Raw genomic sequence first — 22520 nt, forward strand, 5'->3', positions numbered from 1 at the left:
GTGAAGAAGTATCTGTACAAGAAAATCTTTGATCAGTTCTGAATTTGCTTACTTGAGTTTTTGGTGAATGTTATTTTCTTTCATGATATACCAAGAATTTATTTTATTTCATATGCAGCTTCTTTTTTCTTGCTTTTTTTCTCTCTCTTTTTTGGGGGTGGGAGGGCATCGCACTTGATTTATAAGGACTAGAAGTACAGGTAAGAACACAGAAGAATATATAGCAACTATAAAACTGTTGAATTTCTAACATAGTCTGGCACTGGGTATGCCCATAAATGGATGGAGTTAAGCATGAACGAAGAGTTTTATGACCTGCCTTATTCCTCCCAATGGTGTAACAACTATGTAATATAATCAGGTATATTTCCATACCAATACAGTTAAATATTTTCAGGATTATTTTTTTCCTAACATAAAGGTAAAGTAGTTAGGCATTTTCATTACAAAATTCTGCAGCATATTGAAGAAGGAAAATTTAAGGGCAGGCTGACAGATATTCAATGTAGTATCAAATTAAATGACAGTGGGGCTACTGCAGAGAATGTATCATTTGCTTTAGGAACAGAAATAAACCCCCATATTTTCAAATAAACAACTCCGATGCTGCTGCAGTTTTTCCAGTCTGCTGTTCTGGAGTGCCACAGAAACCCAGGGCTCTTGCTTAGCAGTTTAAGCTACAAATAACTCACAGGGGCTTAAGAACATGAGCCAGTGTGTCGCGTATGTGTACGTGTGTATTAATAAGAATATTAGTATTCACTTGTTTGTCCAAAATGACTGTGAAAGGAATAAAGGAAAACAACAGATCCTTTGTGCTGCTGGCTTGATGGATTCCTTTCATTCAGTTCAAGATCTTTTTTTAACAAGGTAGCAGGAAAATAAAGAAAGTTAACGAGAAAGAAACCAGGGGAAGAAAGCCAAAAAAGTGATATTTAAAAGTTCTGGCACACAACTGTGATGGCCAAGTCTATTTAGGTCACCATGGGGATTTGTTAAATAAATATAATTAAATAATTAACTTGCTTCAGCTTTCAAAAAATAACGTTAGTGTCATTCTTGCACTTCTATGGAGGACCGCCAGTATAACTGAGGACAATGGAAAAAACGCTGCTGCTACCGATTTTAATTGTTTTAAAATGCTGGTGCCTGCCATTTTGTTAGAAGAAGAGCTTTAAACTGAAGAAACTGTGTTTTTGGAAAAATACGCCAGCAACAGCTTGGGGAGGATTGCATCAGAACAAAATGAAAAATTTAGCTAGACTCCAAGCATCTGTTTATAACTTTTATTTTCTCCTATTTTGTTTGCTTTCACATAAGAGAGGGAGAGAGAGAGAGAGAATGTATTGCTTTGCTTTGTTTGTTATTTTTGCAGTCACTTCACAGAACTTCTTCTCATATCTTAGCAAGCCACCCATTCGAGAATGTTGCTTTGGAGGACCAGGAGTGGTCTCTGATTTTTTTCTTGAGCAACTTGATGACTTCTGCTCATCCCATTAAACTTAAAGTTCTCTTTTTTGAAACTTTGCCCTATTTTCGTGATACAATGGAGATGGATTTCCATTGTGAAAAGTTCTGGCACAGGGTTTGTGGATCATCACAGCAATATCCCAACCTTTCTTTATTGTGTGCAGAGAGCACGTCCCAAAAGACTTTTCCTGAAGCTGTAAGTTCTAGGGATACCACATTTCGCCCAGCAGTTGAACAAGACATAAGAAATACAAACAAGATAGACAACGACATCTCCAGAATGAAAAAGCAGATGAAGCATATGAATTAGCTGACTTCAGCGCAGAGGTTTGTCTGTGGCTGTTTCAGCATGGCCCCAGCTGAGTATCATTAACTGCAGGCAGTGAACATCCTGCTCAAAGAATCTCTCTTCATCTCTTCAAAGCTGAGAAACCGACTAACAAGAGGGTATAGAAACATGTTATTTGTAAACACAACATGAAAGAGATTAAAGAGAACATTTTGACTTATGAATACTTCATGTTTTCCAGCTCCCTATCATTCTTTCTCTAGGGGGAAAAAATCCACAATACCATATTTCTCATTCAGCATGCTCTCTGTGTAGGGTAGTAACTTTTTTTTTTTAACTGACTGTTTCCCCCTTGCCCTTAATGCAGGTGGCTGCCGAATATTTCAAGAACACAACTTTGCTCCTCATGGGTGTGATTTGTGTGGCAGCTTCTGTAGAAAAGTGGAATCTCCACAAGCGAATCGCCCTGCGTATGGTCATGATGGCTGGAGCAAAACCAGGCATGTGAGTGAACCTTTGACTTCGGGGTAGTCTGAGGCTGACAGCAGCAGCTTTAAAGAGCAAATAACTCCGACTTTCCCATCCAGGGGCAAAAGCTAGCTTGGTTTGAGGCTCTTTTTCCTACCCACCTTTCCTTTCAGAGTTGAAAGCTTACAAGTTTTCTCATCCTCTTTCTGTCACCTCCTGCTCCTTGGCTTGTTGTCCCTTTGCTTTCTCTTTTCTTTTACTGATGCTGATTTTAGTCGCTCTGTTCCTTCCTCTCCTGTTGTTTGGCAAACACGAAAGGATGTTTAAATACTGGATATGCTGGAATTTGCTGTTTCTCACATCACTTGCTGGTCTCCGGATGGGGCAGCAAACAGCTTCCAATGATGCATTGTCTTATGACAGCTCTCAGCACAAGGCAGCATTTTATCTGTGCACAGCATGGTATTTTGGCACCCACAAAAAGAAAAAGTCCCCACGTAGTTATCAGTTGACTAATGAAAATGTTAGGCAAGGAGACCTTTAATATTTCTGAAAGTGCCTCAAGAAGGTTTCCCTGTGTTGTATTCCAGGTTGCTTCTTTGCTTTATGTGTTGCACCACGGTGCTCTCCATGTGGCTTTCCAACACATCCACCACAGCCATGGTGATGCCAATCGTGGAGGCAGTGCTCCAGGAGCTAGTGAATGCTGAGGAGGAGCATGAGGTCATCAGTACTGCAGGCAGCACCATTATTGAAGAAAACGAGCCAATAGGTATTTGTCAATATTGGCCATTCTTTTCTCATTTGTTTATCAACGACTAGACTCATTGATATACATTATTCAAATTCTGTTGAGGTCAGAGCTGTCTGACTTGTACTGCTAAAGACACTAGTCACGGAATCACGGAATTTTCAGAGCTGGAAGGGACCTCTAGAGATCATCTAGTCCAACTCCCCTGCTAAAGCAGGATTGCCCAGAGCACATCCCTCAGGACTGCATCCAGGCGGGTCTTGAAAATCTCCAGAGAAGGGGACTCCACAACCTCCCTGGGCAGCCTGTTCCAGTGCTCTGTCACCCGCACCGTAAAGAAGTTTTTCCATGTATTTGAACGGAACTTCCTGTGTTCTAACTTGTGCCCATTACCCCTCGTCCTGTCACTTGAAACCATTGAAAAGAGTCTGGCTCCATCCTCCTTCAACCCACCCTTTAGATACTTATAAGCAATAATAAGGTCTCCCCTCAGCCTTCTCTTCTCCAGGCTAAAGAGTCCCAGCTCTCTCAGCCTCTCCTCATAAGGGAGATGCTCCAAGCCCTTAATCATCTTAGTTGCTCTTCGCTGGACTCGCTCCAGCAGTTCCCTGTCCCTCTTGAACTGGGGAGCCCAAAACTGGACACAGTATTCCAGTTGCGGCCTCACCAGTGCAGAGTAGAGGGGGAGAATGACCTCCCTCGACCTACTGGCCACACTCTTCCCTATGCAGCCCAGGATTCCATTGGCCTTTTTGGCAACAAGAACACATTGCTGGGCTGTGGATAATTTACTGTCTACCACGACCTCCAGATCCTTCTCCTCAGAGCTACTTCCCAGCAGGTCCGCCCCTAACCTATACTGGTGCTTTGCATTCTTCCTCCTCAGGTGCAGGACCTTGCACTTGCTTTTGTTGAACCTCATTAGGTTCTTCTCTGCCCAGCTCACGCTGGATGGCAGCACAGCCCTCTGGGGTGTCAGCCACCCCACCCAGTTTGGAATCATCAGCAAACTTGCTGAGGATACACTCTGTCCCCTCATCCAGGTCATTAATGAATATATTAAACAAAGTTGGACCGAGTATTGACCCCTGGGGGACACCACTGGTTACAGGCCTCCAACTAGACTCTGTGCCGCTGATCACAACCCTCTGAGTTCTGTCCCGCAGCCAACTCTCAATCTGTACTCTTTCTTTTTGTACTCTTGTATTTCTTTCAGAAAATGAAAGAAAGTTTCAAGATGTGATGGGACAACTGAAGTTGGGAAACTATTTATATTGAATTAGGGCGTGTACTGGAGTTTGTGTGTCATAAACTCTTAGGTCATAGGGTTTTACAGGACCGGAAGGAAATCTCTGAGAAGAAAGCCAAAGAAATGTAGAAGAGGCCCAAAAGTGTGCTCTGTGGCAATCCCACACTTGTCCATTCTACCCCTGCCCTTTCAGAGCAGGTGCTGTAAAAAAAATTTATAAGAGGGCTAAGGTTCGTTTTGTTCATTCCTTCCCGGAAAGAAAGGATTTGGGAAGAAAAGAATCTCTCTTTTCTGTCAATTTACAGATTCCAGGCTGTAAATGATGCCATCTAACCTTGCCTGTTACACATAGGAGTGATAGTCTTTTAATTGCCAGAGGCACATGGTCAGGACAATATGACACAATAAAATGCTGCATAAAGGTCACCTGAGAGGGTTCGGACAAGTTTTGTTTGCAGTGGCTTCTCCACATTCAGTGGTGTGGCCCAGGGACTCAGCTAAGTTCTTACCCCAAGGGCTGCTTTCTCTTCCTTTGTTGCAGGTCTCAGCGAAAAGCACGGCCAGCCTTCACTGGAGCTTATCTTCATCAATGAGGAGTAAGAATGAACCCTGTACATCACGACTGGAGATTTGAGCCTTACACAGGTTGCATTGAAATGAACCTAGGAGTAGAGCCAGGAAGGGCAAGCAGAAGCTTACAAGTGAATGTTTCAGATGTGATTGACAAGGAAGGTTTATATGAGAAATGGGATTAATGTAATGGTCTGGATCTCGCTAAAGCTTCTCAGGATTCATGTATTTTCTAAGAATATGGCCTTTTTACAGAGAAGAAAAATGTTTCTCAGGGTTTGAAAGATCTTCTTTTGAAGTCTGTGCTTGCGCTGTATAAGAGAGTGCTGTCCACAGATTTTTATTTCTGTTCCCCTGAAGGAACGGTGATGGAGAGGATCCAAGCACAGTATGTTGTGCCCACTGGACATATCCAGAGGGAAAACACTTACAGAGGATTCCTAAGGAAAGCCTGAACTGTCAAGAACACTCAAGAGAGAGGAGAGATGAGGGGTGGGGGAGTAGGTAGAAGACCAACAAAACACACCCCTTCTCTCCCCCTAAAAACTGTAAAACATTTCTTTTAACATAGACAAAGTTCTTAAATAGTTTAAAACTCTAACAGTTTCACCCAGGTCTCTATTTGGGGAAAAAAAATCTAGTAAGGTGAAAAGGGTAAATCAAAGAAAGAACTAATTTCTTTTGTAAAATTATCAAATTAACCATCATTTTAAGATACTCAGGAGAATATACAAAGTCATCGTCCTAAAACTGTGTTATAGGCTAAATCCTGAGGAGCATCTTATTACAAGGTGTGCGAATAAATTGCATAAGCCCTTCCCAAGCTCCTTCTCTTTTGTTCACAGTTGTTCAAAATAAGAGAGTAACAAGTTCTTGTTACACCTTCAAAAATTTACTCTAAAATGTTCATTATAATTCCAACAGCATATGTTGATGACTTTAAGTTAACTTGCTAAAACTAAATAGTTTTCTCATTAGTCTCGAGACTAATGGGTTCTCCAATATTCCCTCTGTTGTTATCTCTTTTTATCCCAGCCATATTTTCTGTGCAGTATAGAATAAAATTTTCAATTTGGCATTATGCCATTAATCCCTTTAAGCCCTATTGAAGAGTATGTGTGGGATATTTCATAACAGATCTTTTATTAAAACAGTAGTACTTCAAAAAAAGCTTGAAATTTTATGGGAAAAGTAGCACATCATCTGGAATTAAATCTGTTTTCAATGTCAAAGTAAAATTTCAGTTGATTGTTTGCATGGTGTGCATGCCACACAGGACAGATTTTAGTAATGGCTTTAATGTGGTACAGGTAGGTGCTCAGAAACAGCATTGGAGAGGTTGGCGGAGGAAGAACTTGAGTAGAACAAGACAGCAGTAGCACTGGATTGCCCGGTGATTCACTCCTCTGTGAATGGAGTCCATTTCTAGAATGGTGTATATACTACCTAGAATACATAATTTTTCTTTCATGGAGGTGGAACCCCATTGTTATACAGCTAGGGATAGAGCTGTGAAACATAATGACAACTCTTATGTGTCTGGTCAAAATACCACGTAATAGGTACTAATAAATGGTAGTCTTCACCATTTCAGTAGGCACTAGTTCTCCTGCCGATGTTGCCTCTCTTACCCATGATGTGTGCCTTTTGAAGGAGCTGGGTGAAGATTTTTAAAGTATATTTTCCTTTTTTTGTTTTTAGTGCTACTACTACTGACTTCAGCTCCTTGATGCACTCAAAGGTACTGTTGTAGGTAGTATCTTCTGAGCTACACTGTCTTCTAATGCAAGAACCATCAGAGCAGAGTCCACACAGCTCTGCAACAAACTGCTGTTTCCTTTATTTCAAACAGTAGTGGTTGTTGGCAGAGACTACATATTGCAGAATGTCCTGCTTTGTACCTAACCTGTCAACCCAAATCAAGTTGGGGAACATTAGCTCTGTAGTGTTTGTTGTGTTTATTGCTAGCGATCCTGAGATGAAGTCAGAGAACTAACAATTCCATATGGTTTCTAGCAAATTCAGATATGATCTTTTACTGTCCAGGTATGGCCAGCTTCTGCAACTGAGACACCTCAGTTACTAGAACAACCTGCACATACCACAGTCATAACCTCTAGCAAGGGATCTGTTAGATTCTTCTACATGGCAGACAGAGAATACCTAAACTTATTATAATCTGACTTTTAAGATCACTTTAAAATAGAATCAGGTTGTTTGGTTTATTGTAAACCTTTTTGTCTTTTTTCCAGTGTAAAGTTTACAGCTGAAAATTTAGTGGGTGTTTTTTAGGGTTTGGTTTGGGGTTTGGTAAAGCCATGTTCTCTACAAAGCATCATCAATTCTAATCTAAGTGCCTCTAGGAACAGAAGAAAGGTTAATCCAAAGGCATTTGCATCCCTACAGAGTATGAATGGTGTGCACATGATAGCCAATCCTATTGGAACGACGAAGTCTAAGAGCAATGGGCAGCACCTACCTCAGGTAAGGAGATGTTAGACCCAGGGGTGAGGGAAAAGACAAGCGTGAACATCACCTGCTCCCCACTGTCTCATACTTGTTCCTTGTAAGCTGCATTACATGGAATTGTTCTCTGTCATTTTACAGCAGTCATGGGTTGGCCCTTTGCTACTTCTTACTCCCATTTAGATGTCCCAGCACAGGTATTTTCAGAAGACCCTCCCCCAATGGCTACTACAATTCATTTAGCTTTACATTCAGTAATGGGATCACAAATTTCCCTTCTTATTTGGCTGTTCTACCCACTTTATTTTTGCAAAGCCTCCTTGGAAAATGGCCCAACTCAAAAATAACAATCCCTGACAAAAAAAATATCCTACTCAGAACTAAACCAGCAGCAGACACGGGCCATTTAACTCTTCAACCAGATTGTTAGGTAGTCTTAGTATCCACCTCCTTTTTGTCTTGCCAAATATCCACCCTCAAAATCCTCCATCAAATCAGTCCATTCCAGTATTTCTACTTCTCTTAAGTGGATCCAAGAAGTGATTGCTGTTTGGACTATAATTACGTAAGCTGATGTCCAGGAAAGATTATGCTAAAATCAACACAAAAATTTGCACTCACAGTTCAAAAGAATCTGAGTGTATGTTTCCAAAGAAGGCTAATGCGCTGTTCCTGATACTTTATTTGCTCTAATACCCATTTCCCATATACATTCAGTGGTTATTTTGTAACAAATATACCCACTTCACTTTTAACCTACGAGGATTTTAGCCAGGGTTCCCTCATGATGATGATGAACCTATAGCATAACTGATTTTACTACATAAACCCAAATCCAAATTAAGAAATATAACCAATCTATCTGAGCCACTTGCTGCCTTTTTCCTGATCCTAAATTACAGCCTTGAGGTGCACATGAAGTGCCTTGAAGTACTGTATCTTTTTTTTCCACTGCAAGAACTTGATTTATGAACATGAAGACTTTCTTGTAACTGCTAAGAAAGCTTCTTTTGGAGTAGTATTCTCCTGAAACTTTTTCTTTCATATTCCCATTGCCCTGCCTTTTTCATGCCATTTCTGAGACCCCTAGCACATCCATTTGCACAGTATAAGTGCAAAAAGTCCACCAGGCATTTGTCTGCTGGCTGCTCATAAGCCTCAAGGATTATGGATTCCTACTGCCGCAGTGCTGGCATCCCACCCCTGCAGACCACAAAGGCTTTCGGTATCCCACTGAGATTCCAGTCAGAACTGGAGCTGGCCCAAACCATAGCCAGAAGTCTGATTACTGTTTGTCCTACATTTCTGACACAGACCAGGCAATTTCAGGCTCCTGGACAGGTTTCAAGTTCTGATCCCAGTTAATCTCTGTGAAAAAAACCTGCCCCCTCTTACGCAAACCTGTTGTTTCTCTGGGACCAGCATCACCACGGCATTAGAGCAAGCTGGGCTGCAGTTCTGATCACCTGCTTTCTTTGGTGAATGTATCCCCTCACAGGCTCAGATACTGGTCCTGCCTCCTAAGCCCTCAGAACTGGGCCTGAGCACTAAGTATCGGTATCAGACCAGACATGACCACATGGTCTGTAAATGCCTCTCACTGAGTATCTCCTACGCGGCAACCATTGGAGGACTGACAACCATCATAGGGACCTCCACTAGCCTCATATTCTTAGAGCACTTCAACAAGTAAGTGACACTGTGGTTGTGTGAGAATGGTGGTGGGTCATTGTCATCTCTGTGGCTTTCCATTTTTTTGTTACTTACTACCGCAAGGAACCCTTGTAAGATGATATCTCTGAAGGCAATTTTATTTTCTCCTTCACTCTAATGTTCTTACGATGGTAAATGGTTGAAAGGGGGAGCTTAAGTTAATACATATCCATGTCTTTCTCCCATGCAAAATAAAAATTCCTCAGTGTGTGGTAATATTTAAGTTTCTTCAACACCTTCTTTTGATTTTACAAAGTGATTATCATGAAGGCAGCAAGCACCCTGGAAATGTAAACACTAAAGCCATGAAGATATAGCAAAGACCACAAAGATAAATACAAAAGAGGAAATGTCATAAAATTAGCGTCAAGTTGTTCTATGGGTTCTTAGAAAGTGAGTTCTTGTGGTGAACCTAGGGGCATCCCTAGTGGTACTTGGGTTGCTCAAGTGCTAAAATAAACAAACTTAGAAATGTGGCCTTACACCTTTGCTTCAGAGAAGATGGGAAGCAGCTCTCTGATCAGCTAAGTATTTCATTTATCATATATGCCCAGGGCTCTCAAAGACATGAACGTTACCGCTGTCAGAAGACTGGTGGTGCTTCTCATGCACAGACATGCATCCAAGGTCAAACCTGATTCTGATCATCTAGTGCTGACATGGTAGCCTTCATTTCTCTCTCTGAAATGGTGGTTGCAAAGAAAACTAATTTTGGTAGCCATCCTTAACCCAAGGATTTGGCTTTTACAGAATTACTAAAGATCTTGCTGTTACGACAGTTCCATCAAATGCACGAATCAGATGTCTTTGTCAGAACCCAGCAGACTACAGTCATTATTTGTGTGGTTCACAATAAGACATACAAAGAGATTCTGGGTGAAATCATTCTTAAGTCTGCTGACACTAAAAAGAGCTGTAACAAAAACCACAGGTAGGGCCAGTATTTCACTCCTGGTAACTCTAAGGGTTTTTGAAGCTGGCTAGACAATCCAGACCATCTGAACTATTTGGTCTTAAAGGTGTGAAGTGCCCATCTGTTGGTCAGGTGTGGTCAATAACTGATGTTCTTTGGCAATTGGTTTCACTACGCACATGTAATGCAGCTGTTGCAAATACATACTGATGCAATTTTTCTATCATGCCATGACAAATATATAAACATATATGCGTGTGTGCATCTATGCATATTGGAGGTGCCTGTCCTTTTACTGTTCTAACTTCCCACGCATCCTTTTTTTCCTTTACAGCCACTACCCAAATGCTGAAGTGGTGAATTTTGGAACCTGGTTTTTGTTCAGTTTCCCCATCTCCCTCATCATGTTGGTCCTGACTTGGTTCTGGATGCATTGGCTGTTCTTGGGTTGCAAGTGAGTGCAGTTGTTCAAGATGCACGGATTACAAAAGCAGGGCATCTGTGGCCCCTCTAGAACATGTCTCATAAAGATGTTTCCAGTTGCAAATGACAAAAACTAAGGCACGACTGCCTTCTTCATGCCAGAACAATTACCGGAGGAAATCTTATTGCTTAGCTGCTCTGCATAGACAGCAGCGTACAATATTGCTGCTTGAGAGTGAAGTGCCTAGGTATTGCTGATGGAAATCCTTAGGATGCATTCAACTGATTTTTTGACTCTCACGACCATGAGGAACTCATTGTGGACCAAAAACATTGTTAAAAGTCCTTTTGGAAAAGTACAGCTTAAAAGATGAATAGAAAAATAGCTGCAAGTGAACAAGTCACTTTTCAGATCTGCCCTCAGCTCAATGAAATTAATGTAAGACCAGTTAAAATTAAATGTAAACAGACTCCATATATATATATCTCTTTAAAGTGGAAAGGACTCACAGCCTAAAAGATGAATACCTTTTGATACCAGTAAGTCCAATAGCCTCAAAATAAGAACAGGGCTCAGTCTCCTAGTTTATTTGTACCATGCATTCTCTTTGCAGATGCACTCAGCAAAGTTAATGAAAATTGACTAAATGTGTGCATTTAAAGTGGATTAGTTAATCTGCATTAAATTGTGGTGCAGACACATTTACTTAGAATTAAAGAGGCCTTAATTTGATTTAGTTTACTCTTAAAAGTAAACTGAACTGACATCACGAAGTTATTTCACCTAAGACAACGAATAAAATGATAATGACTTCTGCTTGCTGCTGACCTTGACTAAATTTGAAAGCGTAATTTAGAGGTTAATAGCTCCATGTCCTCTCAGTCAGTCTCCTGAGCCTTTTAGTTCCAAATTAAAAGGCTAAAATAAGTCCTTTTATTTTTTTTTTAATCTTGTGAGGAAACAGGCCCTAACAAGACCCTCAATTACTTTCTCTTTTTTAAAAAAAAAAAAAAATAATTGAAATTCCACATTGCATCCAAGACCTCATGCTGATTAATGTTGTTCTAAATACCAGAGACTGAAGCATTATAGACTTTTTGAGAAGTACTGGTTGATTCCAGGCCTCCTTAATCTCTGATTCCCGTTCACTGTGGTTCATTAAAGAACATATTAGGTTAGGAGCTTGGCTACAATACTCTGCCTTCACATCTTCATAAACCTAGAAACACTTATAACATGCTGAAACAGCTGCCTGTGCATAAATGTTTACTGAATTCCCATAAGGTTCATGCTCTTTTCCCAGGAAACCCAGTGTCATCAATCTGGTTTTACTTGGCCCGGTTGGAACAATACGTCAGAGTTGCTTTTTAGGCTCTAGACTAGGTCAAAGGGGGAGGATAAAGGACTCGCCAAATTATTTTTGCCAGCAAAGCAGAGCTAAGGTTAAAATCGTTACTATAGAACTGGCCATTAAAAAGCATATAGCTCTTCTCTTCCAGCAGCTGCATTACTGCTGGTGAATTTTACCAGAATCTAACAGCCTAGTTTGCAAGCAAATTTAAATATTTATAGATGTAGGGCAGTGCTAAAAAGAAGCGCCACACAAATGCCTATTTACAAGTGATACGAGAAGCCTGTTATAAGACTTTTAGTTAAGCAGAGAGGGCCTGCCTGCATCTTGAGCTACACAAATTCCTATGATATTCTGGACGTAACCAGACACATGGAGGGAGATCGTAGTACATGGTTTGGCCAGTGCTACGGCATGGATCTCTAGCAGGGTACTGAATGAGATACTAAAATAACAGGAACTATGAAAGCAGGCCATCGTGCACCCGTGATGCTTCAGTCACGGAAGTCCTTGCTGCTTGCAGCCTATTTTAGACAGGCTTTAGCTGCAGAGGTTTCTCAACCCACCCCGCACGCCTCTGGTCTGTGGTTGAAAGCACAGCAAAGTAATGCTACTGGAAGAAAAGAAAAGGGAAAGGCTAAAGCGAGCTTGCAAGTATCTTAATTTCAATTAGGAACGTCCAGGCCTTGTTACAGTATGAAGGCAATCTGAATAAACCGAGGACTTCCCTTAATTTTCATATAAATGTAGAGCAGGTTTAAATATATTCAGCTATGAAATGTGCCTGTGCTTGTATGTCCCTGGCAGAAGTACCGGCATTTTTCGCCAGGACAAAACACTAAGCTCATTGCCTTGGCCTCTGAGGCAGAGGCGCTTTGGTGCTACGCTGATTGCGCCTGGTTTAGAAACAGCTAGTACCAGTAGAAGCAGACCGGTCATGAAAGGTGATTGGGATCCTCAGCACAGCTTTAGCCCTTTACTTATAGTGAATCCTGAATATTCAAGTCAAAACTGGGCTCAAAAGCCAGACTGGGCCCCATACGTGTTGGATACCCCTGATCCGACTGGAAAGCGTACAGTTCCCCCATTAAAAAAATCTGTTGATAGCTGGCCTCTGTCAGTCTTTCCTAGTGATGATCGAAGTTTGCCATAGCCTTTGGAGGTTTCTGGCACCAGAAAAATTCGGCCACCACCAGCTGTTGGAGGAAGCCTACACAAAGGGAGCCCAGCCACAGCTCAGAATGGCTCAGTGGTACCAGTCAGTAATCGTCTGAGCACCCTGAGGACCTTCCTACTATGTCTAGGATTAATTCTCAGAAGATCTGGAAACATGCAATAATTTCCCTTCCCATTGCTACCACTGCCCCAGTCACATCCTCTCCCAACAGCCTCTGGCAACTGGAATTTTCAGTTTGCCTCATTGCTATTATTATGATTTTTTTTTTTCATTTGATGCCCTTGTCTAATTTTACTGTGCTATCTACCTCAGTTTTAAAGAGACCTGTTCTGTGAGCAAGAAGAAGAAGACCAAACGGGAAGAAATGTCAGAGAGAAGAATTCAGGAAGAATATAAGAAACTGGGAAATGTTAGGTAAAGCGGACCTGCCTTCCTCGGGAATTTGCGTCTCTTGGCAGAACCATCCTTTCATCTTGCTCTCCATGTTGCCTTTGGCTCATGTAGATTATTCTTAAACTGTCAGCTCTTTCTCCTCCTTTCCAGGATAGGAGAAGAACTAAATGCAAAAATGAACTAAAATGGAAGACTTTGTTAGAAGCATGCATTTATTTAGTCATTTATTTATTTCTAAAGAAAAAGGAAATAAAAGGAAGGATTCAGGTTTATAGGAGGGTCCAAAGGTCATCTCAGTCAAGGTTTGTCTGTGCCTTTGAACTAAACTATTAAAGAACCCCCCTCCCTTCCCAATTCATGCACATACTTATTTTGGTGGATAGAAGTTCACTGTTAGCAAAGGCTTTGCAGCAATCTCCCATGTCGTGAGATGTCCAGCCCTCTCAGTTGCCTATCATCTTTATTTATGGTGGCAAGAAATCTCTCTTGAAAAGATGATTTTGCAAGATTTTCAATTTTCAAAAGGGATGATACTTCTATAAAACCCATTCTTCCCAAAACATTTTTGTGCTGTTCAACTGAAATTTTGACAGATAAACTTGCTGACTATGAGCAACTCTGAATCTAGGCTATTGTTCAGACTTGCCTAAATATGAAACCATACATACTTTAAATCTATCCTAAATTAAAACTCAGTGTCCTTGAGTCACCTTTAACCTTATATTTATTCCACGTGCTTAAAATATTTGTGCTAATCTACATTGTCATTTCCTCTTATGCTTTCTAGACTTTTAAAAAATGCAATAGAAAGCGTTTACAGCGGAATAGTAACATTAGCTTTACCTTGTTACCACACTTAATCAGATAATAACGCAAATACAAAACAAGCATTGATAAATATTTTCCTTCAGGTCTTGGTCATGAATGACTGAATTGCAAATACAGACTGATATTTTTAGCTTATTTTTTACTGGGTTTTAGATGGCTCTCAGCTGGGAGCCAAATGCAGAATTCTTTAATTCCAACTAATCTTTCTTTCTATTTTCCGTATGTTTTCTGCCTGTTTCGTTGAAACCAATTTCTACTTTCTTACTTCTTCTGGAATTCACTCTCAGGTTTTCAGGCAGACCTTGGATTGAATTCCTAGTTTGTTTGTTGTTTGTTTGTTTGTTTGTTTATTTCTAGCTATCCTGAGATGGTGACTGGATTTTTCTTCATTCTGATGACCTTGCTTTGGTTTACTCGTGAGCCTGGCTTTGTACCAGGATGGTCATCTTTTTTTGAGAAGTAAGTGAAATTCCCTAAAAAACTGCAGAGGAATATGGCCTTGCATCTTCTGACTTTCTGCAATAATTTTTGGCTGTAAAACATCATCAGCCACTTTTGCCAAGGTGGTGAAAAATGAAGTCTATATTAAAAAAATAGGATCTTTGCTTTTTAAACTACTTCTGTTCACATGGCAGCAAATTGTATTCTCTCTCAGTAATGAGAGTGAATTAACTAAAGAAAGTAAAATAAACAGATTTCAAATATAAAAAAATACGAGGGTCAGATCCTGAATTTAAAACATTTTAGTGCATTCATAGAGAAGCCACCACTGGAATAGATTGCAATTATAATTCAAATTAAAAATTGGCAAGTTTTTTTTATTTTATTTTGCAAGAATAATTTTTAACAAAAAGTTTATTTTTGTGAAGATAAATTTTATCAAGAAAATGTCAATTAAACATTACACAGAATGGTGATTGAAGCAAATAATTTTTCTTTTAGTTTAAATAATGTTGAAACAAATTATATTAAAAGTAATGTAACACAGAATGCATATCAAAGAATAAGTCGTCTGAACTTAAATTTTCTTTAAGTTTCTGCTGCATATAATTATTTTATTTTTTCATCCTAATTTTGAAAGAAAAACAATTTCTAATACTGGAATTTCCCGAGGATCTCTGGAGTTCAGCACTCCTCAAAATACTTTTTCAGACTGAATTTTAAACATTTAATTTAAAATCGATCAACAGTTCATTTCTAAAGGATCGCTTGGGTTCAACTTTCTCCAGAAAGTGTTTACTGTTTCTTGCTTCTAGTAAACACACTATTTTTCTGTACCTCTGAGTTCACAGATTTGTAAACCAAAAGGGATTTCTTATTTTTCACTGGATTGTTAAAAATTGTTGAGCAGTGATTGAAGTTGGCTATTGGAGTCAGTTTAATAAATGGAAAAAAAATCAAATCTGTATCCTTGATATGCAGCCATATTTTTCTAGTGGACTGTAAGTAAGATTTCAGATGTGGAAATACAACTTCACTTACAACAATCTGCTTGGAGCCATGTACTTTGTTTGGAAATGTTTCTGTTAGTGTGTTTTTATGATAACCTCACTGTTCCCTTCCTAGGAAAGGTTACAGGACTGATGCCACCGTCTCTGTATTTCTTGGTTTTCTCCTTTTCCTCATCCCAGCAAAAAAGCCATGTTTTCGAAAAAGGGAAAAAGGTAAGGAGGATGCAGCAAGAAAGAGATCTGGCACATTTTCTAGTGCTCTTAATGATACTTCTCTGTTCTTTGTAAAACTTTCCAAGTAAAGATGTTTATTGTGAAAGGTCAGGGTTCAGTTTCTTCCCTAATACCAGCCTTTACTACATTAAACCCTTGGGTTTTTGTTGCTTTAGTTCATAGTGTCTCCTCCAGAAGATTACAAACAGATCTTGTATCTGAGGCCACCATCTTTCCCACGTTTATAGAGTTATCAAAATTTAGGATTGAGTTTTCAGAAAGGTTGAGATGAAGTTTCATATAGAGAACTTTAATGCAGATGTTTGCAAAATTGACTGAAGATAAGCCCTAGCAAATAATGTGGTCATTACTTATACAGTAGAAAACATTGATCAAGCAAACATAAAAGAGGTCAGTAAATGTCAGACAAAGCTCTAATTTTGGGCAATGCTTGTCTCACAATCCTCTTGATAATAATAACGATTGTTATTTCACGCTCCTGTTTGGGTAGCACTCAGAGGTATTGATTAGTTTGCTGCGACAGGCTTTCAGCAGTCATCTATGAAAATAGAGTCTGCACAGAGTGTTACGTAGAGATTACAAATGTACACAGATATGCTTATTTTTTACACTGACATATATGGAGCATTTAGGAAAAATGAGTAACTCTACTTCAAGAAATTACTGTAGACAGTAAATTATCCATGGCCCAGCAATGTGCCCTTGTCGCCAAAAAGGCCAATGGAATCCTGGGCTGCATAAGGAAGAGTGTGGCCAGTAGGTTGAGGGAGGTCATTCTCCCCCTCTACTCTGCCCTGGTGAGGCCACAACTGGAATACTGTGTCCAATTTTGGGCTCCCCAGTTCAAGAGGGACAGGGAACTGCTGGAGCGAGTCCAGCGAAGGGCAACTAAGATGATTAAGGGCTTGGAGCATCTCCCTTATGAGGAGAGGCTGAGAGAGCTGGGACTCTTTAGCCTGGAGAAGAGAAGGCTGAGGGGAGACCTTATTATGGCATACAAGTATCTAAAGGGTGGGCTGAAGGAGGATGGAGCCAGGCTCTTTTCGATGGTTTCAAGTAACAGGACGAGGGGCAATGGGCACAAGTTGGAACACAGGAAGTTCCGTTCAAATACACGGAAACAGTTCTTTACGGTGAGGGTGACAGAGCACTGGCACAGGCTGCCCAGGGAGGTTGTGGAGTCCCCTTCCCTGGAGATTTTCAAGACCCGCCTGGATGCAGTCCTGAGGGATGTGCTCTAGGCAATCCTGCTTTAGCAGGGGAGTTGGACTAGATGATCTCTAGAGGTCCCTTCCAACTCTGTGATTCTGTGATTCTGTGTGATTCTGTGAAAATACTCAGGCATCTAAAAAAATAATGTCCTCAGATAAAACCTAGGGACACAAATGCTCTTTATCATGCTTCATGGCCTATGGAGAGAGAAAATGCCCTTTGAGAAAATAATCCCATTGTAACTCCATCTTTGAAGTCTACTGATAATTTGCACACAACAGAGTACACAGTCCCTCAAAAAGCTATAGAGTGAAACACAGGGGTTTATAACTATTCACATCAACAGAGCGGCCAAGGGGAAGTCAGGACATTTGGAACTAATATGCTGTATTTTCTGAGGCTGAGCTAACCAGAGAAATAGGCTACATGTTTTCTTCACCTCTCTCACAGATAGTTCTCAAGATAACTCCCATGGATATTACATTAATCCTGCTAGTGTGAAAAATCTGAAGATCTTTGCAAAAAAGCCAATGTAATACTGATCACATATTTGCTTTATTTTGATACAGGAGATGGTGAAAAGTCAACAGACATTAACACATTGGATCCCATCATTACCTGGAAGGACTTCCAGAAGACCATGCCTTGGGAGATTGTAGTGTTGGTCGGAGGAGGTTATGCCTTAGCAGCTGGATGCAAGGTACTGGTTTAGATTTATTCTCCTTCCTAAAAAAGATTATAAAGCTGGACTTTTATCCTTTTGTATGCTCGTCAGTTTGGACTTACAACGTGGATACTGTCAAGTTGGTATATAACTTAGTCCCTGCTCCTTGCACTCAGTGGACAGCTATTTGGCTCAAGTCAATTGTGTAAGCATCTGCACTTCTGATGCTTTAGAACACCTAGATATTCCTTCAAGGCTGGCAGACGCAACACAGGATCTGAGGGAGACCTCACACTTTCTCAGCTAACAGCTAACCATACAGAGGGGGAACTTCTCAGCTGCCACTGGAATCTTCTCTTTCGGCAACTGAGCCAAGCTCCTAGTGCTGACTGGACAAATCATACTCTAGGCTCTACTGACTGTATCTGCACTCAGTATAATTCATGAATGCACATCTAGCTCTCCTACAGACTCCTACATGTAGACAACGAAATTTGTGTATTTTAATCTCAAAATGAATTCTACCCAGACTGTGCAATCCTTCATCACCAATTCGCAATACTCCGGGTCACATGCTGAAGAAAGAGGGATCAGCCTTGGTGCCCTTTACTGTTATTAACTGCCAAATGTATCTCTTTGTTACTATGGTCAACTATTTATTAGGCACTGCAGTGAAATCCAGTTTACTGAACGAAAGGAGATGCAGAAAGCATTGACCTAAACTCTGTTTATTTGCCGGCGGGATTCTCTAATGCAAACTGCCCCAAAGAGAAGAATCTGTTTTAAAAACATACTAATTATTTAGTCATTCTTGTGCTTCTGTCCTTTCCCCAGACCTCTGGCCTCTCTACATGGATTGGACGCCAAATGCTTTCCCTGAGCAGCCTTCCCTACTGGGCTGTAACTCTGCTGGCCTGCATTTTGGTGTCCCTGGTAACAGAGTTTGTTAGTAATCCAGCAACCATAACCATCTTTCTGCCTATTTTATGCAGCATGGTGAGTAAAAACAATGACATTTTCAGTCTGTTGTTTCCTGACAGGCTTGTGGGAATGTGTCAGGACGTCAGGGTACTGGCACTCTGATCACACGAAACCCAGCCTCAGTTCCCAAGCTACTGTTCCGCAGTCTCGGGTTCAGAAAAAAACATAAACTCAGGCAGCCAAAAGCATATTTTAGCACCAAGAAATTTATTCAATACCTCTCAGACAAAATGAAAACATGGCTCCTGTGCTGGGGGATTCACAGTCTAAGCACAAGAAAAGGTGATGATGCAAACAAGAAGACAGGTGAAAGCTTGAGATACTCTTATCAATGTTTTTTTAAATGTGCTGTTCATTAGCTAGTAGTCACCCACTCACTACTTGTAAGAAAAGACTGTAGTAGTGAATTTTATAGCAGATTTAAATGTGTTCAAGGGGGTGATCTGGTGAGCATACTATCATCCAGCATGGAAAGTAGAGAAGTTTGTAAGGGACGGAAAAAAACTCAGGAGACTGGTGACAAAGGCAGAGGAAAGAGATACAGATTTCATTCTATATTGGAATAGCAGTTACAGAAAACTATCTTATTTCTTTTCTTTTATGTTACGTGAAGCTTTTCTTACTAAGACTGCAAGTCATTAATCATGTTTCCCTATTATAACAATTTTATGGGATTGTCCCAAAGCACATTTTGTGAACAGCTTGAGGTAATATGAAGATATGGTCAGATGAAAATAAGTAATTATGTTAGAATGGTTTATGAGTTCAGATTTACCTCTGGTCCTTGCAGAAAGAGACTCTCCTAAAGAGAAATTTAGAGCAGTAATCTACTATAAGTAGCCTGAACTACCATCTTAAGTCAGTCTCTCTTTTTTGACTGTAAAAGTAACTCGGAGACACTTCCCTCTCCAAAATGACGTTAGCTTTATGAATACCTCTCCATTTCCCTCTGACATAAAATTAGGCCATAGCAATGTAAACGAAAATGCAAAATTTCACCACCAATGAAGGCTGCAGTGGAAGAACAATTCTTTAGACCACCGTAAAGAATATTTCATCATCACAGCCTTCTCATCATGGACCACGAATAACTAGTTTTCTTAACCACCATTCAGGAGGACTTTACATAATGGTCTCAGTATCTTCAGCAACTGAAAGAATTACGTTCTTCATGTCAACCTGTTGTAACTTCTCTTGGATGAAGACTGAAGTGGCAGTCAGTGTTAAGATCCAGAAGAAACAACACAATGACACAGAGAACAACTGGGAGAAAGAGCAAAGGTGGCCTAATAGTAGTCATCTCTACCCTCCCTCAATGTGAAATGTCTCAAGAGAAATCCCCGGTCAGCACTACTCTAAAAAAAAAAAAAAATACAACCAAACCCAAAAATACTTCCACACTTCAGTTTAGAAACCAGGGACGTGAGATTCCAGTCTTGTTCAACACATTCATCAATGACCTGGATGACAGGACAGAGTGTACCCTCAGCAAGTTTGCTGACAACACAAAACTGGGAGGAGTGGCTGACACACCAGAAGGCAGCGAGACCTGGACAGGCTAGAGAGTTGGGTGGAGAGGAACCTCATGATGTTCAACAAGGTCAAGTATAGGGTCCTGCATCTAGGGAGGAATAACCCCATGCACTGGTACAGGATAGGGCTTGACATGCTGGAAAAAAGCTCTGCAGAGAGGGACCTGGGAGTCCTGGTGGACAAGTTGACCATGAGCCAGCAGCGTGCACTTGTGGCCAAGAAGGCCAATTGTATCCTGGGGTGCACTAAAAAGAATGTGGTCAGCAGGTCAAAGAAGGTTATCCTGTCCCTCTAATCTACCATGCTTGAGGCCACATGTGGAGTACTGTGTCCAGTTCTGGGCTCCCCAGTTCAAGAAAGACAAGAAACTACTGGAGAGATTCCAGCAGAAGGGTATGAAAACGATCAAGGGACTGAAGCACCTCTGTTATGAGGAAAGGCTGAGAGACCTGGGTCTGTTTAGCCTGGAGAAGAGAAGACTGAGACGGGATCTCATCAATGCTTATAAAAATCAATGCTTATAAATATCTAAAGGGCAGGTGTCAAGAGGATGGGGACAGACTCTTTTCAGTGGTGTCCAGCGACAGGACAAGAGGCAATGGGCACAAACTGGAACACAGGAAATTCCATCTCAACCTAAGGAAAAACTTCTTTACTTTGAGGGTGGCAGAGCACTGGAAGAGGCTGCCCAGAGATGTTGTGGAATCTCCTTCTCTGGAGATATTCAAAACCCACCTGGATGCATTCCTGTCCAACCTGCTGTAGGTGAACCTGCTCAGGCAGGGGGGTTGGACTAGATGATCTCCAAAGGTCCCTTCCAACCCCTGCCATTCTGTGATTCGCAGAATCTTACCTTCACATGAAGCAGAGAGGGTACTTTTATCCTAATTGTGAGCGGTGGCTTTTATTGGTTAAGTGAAACACCTCTCTCCCTCTCTCCTTCCAGTCAGAAACCCTGCTTATAAACCCTTTATACACCCTGATTCCTGTCACCATGTGTATCTCATTTGCGGTGATGCTACCAGTGGGTAATCCTCCAAATGCCATTGTCTTCAGTTACGGGCACTGCCAGATTAAAGATATGGTGAGTCTTGAGATCGGGTATATACTCCCATGCTTCATGCAGCTTCAACACCTTGTCCCCACACCCAGCAAACCAATAATAATAATGATGTTATTGGTGCTAATATAGAGTCATATTGATCTGCACTGCTGTTACGTGACCGAGCTGTTAAGTTAAGAACATCCACACATCTGCTGTAGGATATGCACATTTCTCATGTTTATTTTTTATGAATGTAATGGTCTAAACAGGTATCAAAGAACAGGAGTACACAATCATTTGCATTGACCTGTTGAGACAAGCATGGGAGAGCATGAGAAATTAGATTTATCACATAGCTCCCCGGTAAGTCATATAGTAATCACCCTGATATGTGTGGTGTAACACCCTGCTCTGACTATGTGATTGAGAAGTTCAAGTGACAAACTGAGCAGTTTGCCAGTGAGCTGCATCAACCTCTGACTATCATTCCTGAATACTCTCACAACGTATACTCTAATACATAAAACTCATTGTGCCTTTCTTGGCTCTAGAAATCAGTATACATAATTTATCATTATATATATGTCAGTATACATACATACACACAGCCTACTGCCTTCTATTTTCCACGTTAACTGTTTTTGATCAACTTGTCATTGATTGTGCTCTGATGCATTTTGCTTTTGTAGGTGAAAGCTGGCTTGGGTGTAAACCTAATTGGCCTGGCTGTTGTCATGGTGGCAATCAACACTTGGGGAATTAGACTCTTCCAGCTGAATACTTTTCCAGAATGGGCAGTGGTCGGCAATGTCACTAGCCAAACATAATCTCCAATGAAACGAAAAAAAAAAAAGAAAAAAGTGCAAGACCAAAGCGAGTTGGGACAAAATATTAAACCTACACTGCACATATGAAAGAAAGGAGAAAAACTTATGTATACATAGAACCAGGATCCATAGCAAAACCATGAAGAAAATCCACAGGGAGGTCTTCTGCGTAAGCTTTTCCATTCTGAAAAAAAGCGTGAGTTAAAAGGTGAGATTAGCTTTGCTCTATTGTTGCTTTTCCTGTGACACCATAAGTCTGAAAACACCTCTCCCCCAAATTCTCTGTCTACGGCTTTTTCACACCCTAGAACAACTATGTAGGGCTTGTAAATGAGGGGATATAGGACTCCAGTCACAGAAGACAAGTACACATACACTGGTGTACTCAGTAGTAGGATATTCAGTTCTACCATTGACTCCTAGAATGAATGAAGGATGTCTTATTCCCAATCCCAGAGTTTTATAAACCTATGTCTTTTAAAGGCAAACTATTATTCTTCTTTTGAGGTGA

The 22520-nt window shown here is 40.7% G+C and overlaps 1 protein-coding gene across 1 annotated transcript in view; it reads left to right on the forward strand.

Annotated features, from left to right (window-relative positions):
- The window catches only part of SLC13A4 (solute carrier family 13 member 4), a 29280-nt gene extending 6828 nt beyond the window's left edge, over window positions 1-22452 (forward strand). The window contains exons 3-16 of the mRNA XM_082480253.1: window positions 2127-2263; window positions 2818-2999; window positions 4769-4823; window positions 6499-6538; window positions 7204-7281; window positions 8762-8952; window positions 10224-10343; window positions 13154-13255; window positions 14420-14521; window positions 15629-15726; window positions 17529-17659; window positions 18458-18619; window positions 21084-21221; window positions 21872-22452. Coding sequence (XP_082336379.1) covers window positions 2127-2263; window positions 2818-2999; window positions 4769-4823; window positions 6499-6538; window positions 7204-7281; window positions 8762-8952; window positions 10224-10343; window positions 13154-13255; window positions 14420-14521; window positions 15629-15726; window positions 17529-17659; window positions 18458-18619; window positions 21084-21221; window positions 21872-22009 — 1674 coding nt within the window. The 3' untranslated portion in view covers window positions 22010-22452. The remainder of the gene's footprint in view (window positions 1-2126; window positions 2264-2817; window positions 3000-4768; window positions 4824-6498; window positions 6539-7203; window positions 7282-8761; window positions 8953-10223; window positions 10344-13153; window positions 13256-14419; window positions 14522-15628; window positions 15727-17528; window positions 17660-18457; window positions 18620-21083; window positions 21222-21871) is intronic.
- The last annotated feature ends 68 nt before the right edge of the window (window positions 22453-22520 follow it).

Source organism: Vanellus vanellus (genome assembly GCF_965231255.1).
Source record: "Vanellus vanellus genome assembly, chromosome: 1".
Taxonomy (NCBI): domain Eukaryota; kingdom Metazoa; phylum Chordata; class Aves; order Charadriiformes; family Charadriidae; genus Vanellus; species Vanellus vanellus.